Below are 9,988 nucleotides of genomic sequence, written 5' to 3'. Positions count from 1 at the left end.
CCCCCCTTTGTTCAGGATTGAATCTTGTTATGTTCATACAAATATTTACATATGTGAAGTTGGCTGAAAATAAACGCAGTTGACAGTGAGAGGACGCTTCTTTCTTGCTGCGCTCATATATGTATTCACATTAAGTGTAATGTCACACCAGAGGACAAATTCAAGGCACTAATGCATGAAATTATTAATTACATTTGATATAAATTCAAAGTTGAAGCTAGCCATATAACAGTTAGAGTTGTTTAGACATAGTTTATTGTGACAATATATTTTTTTACTTTAATGTTAGAGAAAATCATTTTTCACTTTTATTTTGGCCATATGGCAACTACCCATATGCATCTTTCTTTTGAAGCCAAACCCACCACTGGTGTGTGTTGGCAAATAGCTCTATTTTCGTGTCATCTGACTATACAGTAGCACCGGTTTCAATCCAAGTGCCAATGCCTATTAGCAAACTTACTCCACACGCAGAGACGCATACACATGTAGCCCTCACCTTCCATTTACATTTGCTCTTAATCAAGGCTTTTTTTCTGGCAACCCTTCCAAAGAGTCTATTGGCATGGAGGTGGCATCTAATTGTAGATTTGAGTCCTGGTGACCCTAAAATGCAACCAAGTTCTGTAATTCTCCAACTTTAGATTTTGGATTTTTCTTTGCTTTCTGAACCAACCAGATACACTTCTGACCAATACCAGGCAAGTACACCACTGTTCCAGTGTTTTTAAACTTCTTAGTTGTTGCTCTAATAGTGGTAAATGGTATATTTCAGATATTTTCCCTATTTTTGTACCCATTGCCTGTTTTATGAAAGGTCAACAACCATTTGTCTTTTTTTGTTTGTGAGCTCTTTGACTTTTGCCTACGCTTCGGCTGTAGGAATTGGAGCTGTACTGGCCCAAGGGGAGCCAGGAGAAGAGCTTCCTGTGCTGTACCTGAGTCGGAAGCTGTTGCCCAGGGAAACCAGGTATTCTACAATCGAAAAGGAGTGCCTGGCTATAAAGTGGGCCCTAGATAGCCTCCGTTACTACCTTCTTGGGAGGGAATTTGACCTGCACACGGACCACAGAGCACTGACCTGGATCCAGACCATGAAGGACCGGAATTCTCGTGTGACCAGGTGGTATCTGGAGCTCCAGCCCTTCAGGTTCTGTGTCCGTCACAAGGCAGGAAAAGAGAACGTTACTGCGGACTACCTATCAAGGCTCCCGTACATGGTCGCTTCAGGAGAGGAGGAAGGTAATGTGACGTAGAAGTCCGTCACTGGCCGCGGGCAGCATTTGGTTCTTATATATACACATATTCATCACTCCTCCCTGCGCCATTATACCATAAGTTAACAATGTGGGTCGACACACAATTTAACTTCTGTCTTGGTGCATGCATTTCATACTTATCAATGTTGTGGATGAGCGCATTGTTTGTTTGTTCTGTTCCTCTCTCTCCATCTCTGTAGCTTCTGGGTATGCTGGAAAAGGACCCGAGCTAAGGGAATTGGGTTGGCTTTATAGTGCCTGTCCCAAATGGCTCATTAATGCATATGGGCATATTGAAAGATTGTCAGTAGTGATGTAATGTTGTAAATGTTATGTTGTGATATTGTTTAAAACCGTGTTGCAATGTATATCCTTTAGTATGTTTAGTTCATGGAAAATGTAGGTTTGTATTGTTAATTGATAAATTAATTAGGGTTAATTGTTCTGAGGGGAGGGGCTAGCCCTACAAAAGGAGCCTCTCTCCAGTCTCTAAGGGGGATTTTTTGGATTGAGCTGTGGATGGGGCAGCATTGTTGTTAAGCTGTCCCATAAGGTAGACGTTGATGGCAGTACTGTTGTTTTCTGTTCCGGAATCACTTGTAAATAAACACCTTTGCACAGAAGAACTTTTGCGGTTCCGCCATCTTTTTATTTTTATAGAGGTTAGGATATCCAGTTTAGCCATCTGGCCTACTCTACGTGACACAGATCTTCCCTGTAAAGGGTTTAAACACTGTTTCCAATGCTTTTTCAATGAACCATAAACAATCAATGAACATGCACCTGTGGAACGGTCGTTAAGACACTAACAGCTTACAGACGGTAGGCAATTAAGGTCACAGTTATGAAAACTTAGGACACTGAAGAGGCCTTTCTACTGTCTCTGAAAAATACCAAAAGAAAGTTGCCCAGGGTCCCTGCTCATCTGCGTGAACGTGTCTTAGGCATATTGGAAGGAGGCATGAGGACTGCAGATGTGGCCAGGGCAATAAATTGCAATGTCCGTACTGTGAGACGCCTAAGACAGCTCTACAGGGAGACAGGACGGACAACTGATCGTCCTCGCAGTGGCAGATCATGTGTAACAACACCTGCACAGGATCGGTACATCCGAACATCACACAGGTATAGGATGGCATCAACAACTGCCCGAGTTGCATCAGGAACGCACAATTCCTCCATCAGTGCTCAGACTGTCCGCAATAGGCTGAGAGAGGCTGGACTGAGGGCTTGTAGGCCTGTTGTAAGGCAGGTCCTCACCAGACATCACAGGCAACAACGTCGCCTATGGGCACAAACCCACCGTTGCTGGACCAAAAAGTGCTCTTCACTGACGAGTCGCAGTCTTGTCTCACCAGGGGTGATGGTCAGATACGCGTTTATCGAATAGGCGTTACACCGAGGCCTGTACTTTGGAGCGGGATTGATTTGGAGGTGGAGGGTCCGTCATGGTCTGGGGCGGTGTGTCACAGCATCATCGAACTGAGCTTGTTGTCATTGCAGGCAATCTCAACGCTGTGCGTTAAAGGGAAGACATCCTCCTCCCTCATGTGATACCCTTCCTGCAGGCTGATCCTGACATGACCCTCCAGCATGACAATGCCACCAGCCATACTGCTCGTTCTGTGTGTGATTTCCTGCAAGACAGGAATGTCAGTGTTCTGCCATGGCCAGCAAAGAACCCAGATCTCAGTCCCATTGAGCAAGTATGGGACCTGTTGGATCGGAGGGTGAGGGCTAGGGCCAGGGCCATTCCCCCCAGAAATGTCCGGGAACTTGCAGGTGCCTTGGTGGAAGAGTGGGGTAACATCTCACAGCAAGAACTGGCAAATCTGGTGCAGTCCATGATGAGGAGATGCACTGCAGTACTTAATGCAGCTGGTAGCCACACCAGATAGTGATTGTTACTTTTGATATTGACCCCCCCTTTGTTCAGGATTGAATCTTGTTATGTTCATACAAATATTTACATATGTGAAGTTGGCTGAAAATAAACGCAGTTGACAGTGAGAGGACGCTTCTTTCTTGCTGCGCTCATATATGTATTCACATTAAGTGTAATGTCACACCAGAGGACAAATTCAAGGCACTAATGCATGAAATTATTAATTACATTTGATATAAATTCAAAGTTGAAGCTAGCCATATAACAGTTAGAGTTGTTTAGACATAGTTTATTGTGACAATATATTTTTTTACTTTAATGTTAGAGAAAATCATTTTTCACTTTTATTTTGGCCATATGGCAACTACCCATATGCATCTTTCTTTTGAAGCCAAACCCACCACTGGTGTGTGTTGGCAAATAGCTCTATTTTCGTGTCATCTGACTATACAGTAGCACCGGTTTCAATCCAAGTGCCAATGCCTATTAGCAAACTTACTCCACACGCAGAGACGCATACACATGTAGCCCTCACCTTCCATTTACATTTGCTCTTAATCAAGGCTTTTTTTCTGGCAACCCTTCCAAAGAGTCTATTGGCATGGAGGTGGCATCTAATTGTAGATTTGAGTCCTTAGATTTTATTTACAATAATCATTATGGGTGCCAATCAAGTCATACAAATATCTTTCTCTGAGCAATTGTATTAGTATAAAATAATATAATGTTCACATTTATTAGATCATACAATATAACTCAGTATTTGAATTACTTATTTTATACATTCTTTTTTCGCTCATCTTTATCAAGGGTGCCAATAATTATGGAACTGTCTTGATTAGGGGGGCGGTTGAATGAGATTGTGACTGCGTTCCAAATGCCACCCTATTCCCTATAGTAGGGAATAGGCTGCCATTTGGGATGCAGATGGATGTTCACCGGCTCCTTTCAATTAGCGTCTCATTAGAGCTCTGGCAGAGAGTGGCTTTGTCGTCCGTTTGAAGTGACACAGATCTGAGCAGTGCAGTCAGCCAGGCAGACACACACACACACACAGCTTCACCACTTCAGCTCGTGATAAAACCATGACAACAACAGCGGTAATAATAAAACATTGGCAAGGGGGACAGCTGATTGCTGTAATCATAGTAAACATCAAACACATTTGATTTGCATCGGGTTCTCCCATTAAAAAAGGAGAAAGATATTTGTGTATTTGCATATTAGGCTGCTTCATGGCAGCTTGAGACTCTTGGGGATTTGAATCCCTTGTTGTATACATATGTATCTTCTTAATGATGTACATGTGTATTTTCATGTAATAGCTTTCATTAATAACTCTTATAAAACTACAACTAGTGTTTACTATTATTAATGCATATTTCAGCATTTATAACCATTTATAAACATGTACAAACATTTCTAAACAATGTATAACCATTTCTAATGGCTTATCAATTAAAGTAATTAAAAACCGATACCCCATGTAAAATGAAAAATGACAACAAACAACATTGATTTGAATCATTCAACTTTTAAGGGTTTGCTTTTCCCCCCATCATCCCTCAGTACAAAGCTTTGGGACATCTAGCTCTGATTGTCTCTAGCTGTATGATCTAGGTAAAGTTTCCCCTAGGTACAGATCTAGGATCAGCTCCCCCTCCCCAATCCTATCCTTAACCATTAGCTGAGAAAATGCTAAACTGTCCCCAGATACGCGTCTAAGGGAAACTTCACCTTACTTCTGTATGATCAGAGCCCCCCAGTCAAAAACAGAAACACCCCTTTCAGTTCAAATACATCAATAAATATCGTACGAGAATGAATTAACGCCATGGAAATAGAAACAATGTCATTGGAAATATAGTCACGGAAAAAAGATCAAGCGCATCATTTTGTGTCACATTGACACTTTCTCTTAACAAAGACACAATTTGTTGAGAAAGACACTCTAAAAACAGAACTCGGTTCATTCTAAAAGAACACTTTTGTTCCACGTTGTTCTAAAAGAGAGTTTGACAAATAAAGTGACAAGATGTACAGTAGTAAAACAGCTATTCTAAACTGGTTGGTTCGAGCCCTGAATGCTGATTGGCTGATAGCTGTGGTATTTCAGACCGTATACCACAGGTATGACAAAACATTTATTCTTACTGCTCTAATTATGTTGGTAACCAGTTTATAATAGCAATAAGGCACCTCTGGGGTTTGTGATATATGGCCAATATACCACGGCTAAGGGCTGTGTCCAGGCACTCCGCGTTGCATCGTGATTTAGAACAGCCCTTAGCCATGGTATATTGACCATATACCACACCCCCTTGGGCCTTATTGCTTAATTCTAGCATTCCTAAAAAAGCTGGCTAACACTGACACAACCACCATTCTGTGTTAGTTATGTCTCTCAAAACCGAGAAACCAGCCTAGATTTCATACCTTGTGTCCCAAATGGCAACCTATTCCCTATTCAAAGGGTGACATTTGGGATGAAAAATAAAGTACAATCAAAGAGCACTTTAAAAAGGAACAGCAGTCAAACATGGAGGATTTCACGGGTCAAGGGCCCTTCGGAAAGTTATCTTTCTACCCTGTCCTCTTTCCACTAGACTAGAACTGAGTCCCAAATGGCACCCTATTCCCTACATAGTGCACTACAAATAATACACTATGTAGGGAATAGGCTGTCATTTGGGATGCACTCTAGAGCATTATGAAGCACTTAAAACACAATACAATTCATGCCTCAGTGATTACACTTGGTGCTGTCTGAGTAGCTTTTGTGGTTGGCCTATGTAGAAATTTGACATTTTATTCATCAGAAAATGCCATGTACAGCACAGTGTGTATTGCCATTAGTGGTTTTGTCCACAATACAATGTCCTGTTCCAAAATCGGAAATATACATTGAAGGTAAACATAAACAGACTGTTTTTTTCCAGTGATGAAGAGAATAAATAATATATACTCAGAAACACAAACACACACACACACACACACACACACACACACACACACACACACACACACACACACACACACACACACACACACACACACACACCCTCAAGGACACCCAGGTCAAAGCATACCATTTAGGTTAAACATGAACAACCAACTGCATAAAAAATGTACCACATAATGAAACGAGTGGCAAAACACCTCCACATGACAGCCACCACACCAGGGCCATGTTCATTAGGCACCAAATGGGAGACCAAGGACTGAAACAGGAAGGGAATAAATAGTATATGGAGTTGTCGAAGAAGAAACACATTTTTTTCGAATTCCCATTGCAAAATGTTTTAAAATGTTTTCCGCAGTGTGTCCAAATGAACAGGACCCAGACTCTCTCTTCTTCTACTGCTTTCTCCCAGTATCGTAGTTATTTCCTCCCTATGCTTTGCTTCGGATAAGTAAGCTGCTTTGGCATGTTCCACACTGCTGTGTGTGTGTGTGTGTGTGTGTGTGTGTGTGTGTGTGTGTGTGTGTGTGTGTGTGTGTGTGTGTGTGTGTGTGTGTGTGTGTGTGTGTGTGTGTGTGTGTGTGTGTGTGTGTGTGTGAGTGTGTGTGTTTCACTGTGTAACCCAAGTGGAAGGTCTCTCCAAAGAGAGCCTCATTAAGAATACATAATTAAATATTCAAACACTGTAGCTCTCACTCATCATGTCTTTTAGCAGGCTTGCAGAACCAACAACGGGTTGAGTCCGGTGTGTGTGTGTGTCTTGTGGTTATAAGATCCCTACCTTTACATAAGACTTTACATAAAACTTTATTGCGATAACGCCCCAGATAAACAAAATACATAGGAAAAACGCTTTCACACACACAATTCCCATATCTAAAAACATCCCATTTGTCAGCAGCAGCCGCCATGGTCTAGTTCAGTTGCTGGTAGAGGGGAGAGAGAGATGAGCTGGGGTCGGAGAAGCAGAGAGAGATGTTCTAAAGCAGGGTGGGCAGGAGGGAGAGAGTTGGTGTAAGGGCTGCGAGTGTGTGTGTGTGGGGGGGGTCAGTCTAAGGACCGCTGGCCTAACTTTTGACATTTGACCTGTCCTCGGGCCTAACACTCAGTGGGAGGGGGTAAAGTCATTGGGTGAGAGGCCCAGGACTGGATGGTTTTCCTCTCTGGAGAAGGCTTAGAGGGTTGGACACGGACCCGGAGCGATGACCCTCTCTCACTGTCATCTCACTGATCTTCTCAAGGTTTGGGAGGGGGGGGGGGGGTGGCATTAGAGAGTGAGAGAGATAAAGCGAGAGTAACAGTTCTTTATTGTTCCATACAGAGTTTGTAATTAATGAGAGTGCTCTGCCTGTGCCCATAATGATGGGGTCCTACCCCAAACTCCAGCCCCAATCTGGGGGTGTCCCCCCTCTCCCTATCTCCTCCAGAACCCCCTGATACAGTCCCTGGGGACAAATGGCTGAAGTCTGGAGGACAGTCTGTCTGTCTGCCTGCATGCCTGTATTTAGTCTGGCTGTATTCAGTCTGTCTATATTCAAGGCTGCAGTCTTAAGTTATGGCGTCTGCCTCTGGGGGCCCGAGGGCCTTAGCCCCACCCTGGTGGCCCTGCTCTGGGTCCCTGCAGGTCGAGAGGTGGCTGTGGGGCTAGAGGCGGGACCAAGTCCTGGAGGAAGGGCCTCCCGGTGTATCTGCTGTATCCCCACCTGTTGGTGGCGTGGCAGGACCGACCGTACGGGCTGCTGCGGCTGGGGCTGAGGGGAGCGGAGCGGGTAGCTGCGTCTGTAGCGTAGCGACTGCGATCGAAGCAGGACCCTGGTGTACTGGACCTCTGGCATGATGAGCTTCAGACACAGCTCGTGGGCCAGACTTCCGGGCCACGTGGCATTGGTGTTGGTCGGCAGGTCGTAGCCCACGATGTCCACCTTTGCACTGGGCTGCCACGGCCGCAGCTCCTTGTTCTTGATCTGGGCAGCAGAGCGGAGCTGGGGAAGCCGTCCTCCAAAGCAGCCCCTCACCAGCCTCTCCTGGGCCCTGCGGAGCAACCGCACCTCCCTGGCCACGCACGCCGGGCCCAGGGCTGTCAGCTGGCGCCACAGGGAGGCGTTGAAGTGATCATAGAGGCGTGCATCCAAGGCGTTCCAGGCGCGGATCTTGAAGGGGAGGCCTGGAGAGAGGCTGTGCTTGGAGCCGGACATTCGCATGTTCAGCTTGACGTAGAGCACGTCTTCCAGATCCCAGGAGAGAAGGTGACGGAGGAGGACCAGCGACTCGTCAAAGTACTCAGCGATCATCACCAGGGAGAAGACGCGTTCTGTCTCGGCCACAAAGGCCCGGGCGTACGCTGTTGCGTCTGCCGCCGGACGGTCCTTGTCCCCACCTAGGTCAAAGGTCAGAGTGTTACGGGCGTACATGGAGTCCTTTTCGTCCGGACGGTAGTACCGCCACGGCTCGTCCAGAAATGCCTCCAGGGACCCATTGGGAACTCTCTTAAAACTCTGACAGTACTGGTTATAGTAACTGAACAACGATTCAAACATGGACCCTGGTTCTCGAAGTATGGTCACGTAGATGGTATCGTTAGGCATGAGGCGCTGCATCTCGGCACGGTTGAAGCGCATGTGGCTGGTGACCACGTTGGGTGGCAGGGTGTGCGGGTGGACGAGGTGGGCGTTGAAGGTGCGCGGGTAGCAGAACTGGTGTCCGCAGGCCTGCACAGGGAGCGCCACTGTCAGGTTGTTGCGCTCTGCGAAGCGGAAGAGCAGATTCTGCATGGTGGTGCTGGCCGTCTTGTGCGTCTTGAGGAAGGCCACGTTGGTGTGTTTGGGCTTGAGAGAGGAGGACAGGTGGGTGCGTAGTGACGGACAGCCGAGGTGAAAGGCTTCCATCGTCCTAGATGAGAAAAATAGAGGAGGCGGGGGGGGGCTTTTAATACGGGAGTTGCAGCTCAATCTCTGTGTAATGAGGAACTTTAAGGTGAATAAAGTTCCCATTCAGTTTTGACTGATTAACACAATGGTTAGCATAATTATATATTTTCCTTGTCTTTAATACACATGATTGGGTGTGGGTTGACGGTCACTAGATTCGATGCTGTATGTTATGGATTAAATCTGTTGACAGTGATTGATGCCAGACTAGAGGTACAGGGACTGTGACAATGATTATTATTGTATTCTGTCAAACAAGGCCATACTTGCGAACAATAGAAAAGGTTTAAGTGCGCATCAGCCAATTAAAATCATTGACGCTACATGTTAGCTGTTCCCATTTCATTACCTGGCACATTTAGCCACATTTATTTCCTGTAACAAATTCTGTGTGTGCGTGCATGTGTGTGTGTGTCTCACCAGCTGAAATGGCCCCCATGGTGCAGCAGTAGACTGACGGTACTGATTGCCACAAAGACCAGAAATATCTTCTTCTGAGACATGATCCGCCACTTCACTGAGGGAGAGAAAAAGGAGAGCGGGAGGAGGGAGGGACAGAGAAAATGGGAATAAGTAAAAAGGGAGATACAGAGATAAGTAGGTGAGAAAGGGAGAGCGATAGAAAGGGGAAACGTACTGTATATGCAAAACCAAAGGAGCGAAAGAGGGAGATTTATTCAACGTATAATTGGCCGCATCCATAAGCAAGAGCCTAGTGACTTGACTTTTGTCACATTTGAATGATAGTGGCATCGGGTCCTTCTTATTAGCCTCTTTGAATATTCATAATAGGCAGTGGACTGGATGTACCTAGCTAGAATACTGAGTATCCATTAGCTCATTCCTCTTAGGACTCATCAAGATGCGTACATTACTGTAATCAGACCCTGTTGATGGCCTCCCAAGTGGTGCAGTGGTCTATAAGGCACTGTGCTAGCAGTGCTAGCTGTGCCGC

The 9,988-nt window shown here is 45.4% G+C and overlaps 1 protein-coding gene across 1 annotated transcript in view; it reads right to left on the bottom strand.

The window, feature by feature from the left end:
* Positions 1–6,694: 6,694 nt before the first annotated feature.
* Positions 6,695–9,988, bottom strand: part of LOC109896431 (galactose-3-O-sulfotransferase 3) — a 34,520-nt gene continuing 31,226 nt past the window's right edge. The window contains exons 2-3 of the mRNA XM_020490684.2: positions 9,454–9,550; positions 6,695–8,995 (exon numbers count right to left, since the gene is read on the bottom strand). Coding sequence (XP_020346273.1) covers positions 7,660–8,995; positions 9,454–9,536 — 1,419 coding nt within the window. The 5' untranslated portion in view covers positions 9,537–9,550 and the 3' untranslated portion in view covers positions 6,695–7,659. The remainder of the gene's footprint in view (positions 8,996–9,453; positions 9,551–9,988) is intronic.

The sequence above is a fragment of the Oncorhynchus kisutch genome, linkage group LG9, assembly GCF_002021735.2.
Source record: "Oncorhynchus kisutch isolate 150728-3 linkage group LG9, Okis_V2, whole genome shotgun sequence".
Classification (NCBI taxonomy): domain Eukaryota; kingdom Metazoa; phylum Chordata; class Actinopteri; order Salmoniformes; family Salmonidae; genus Oncorhynchus; species Oncorhynchus kisutch.
Note: the sequence above shows the minus strand (reverse complement) of the source record. Positions and strands in the feature narration are given on the sequence as shown.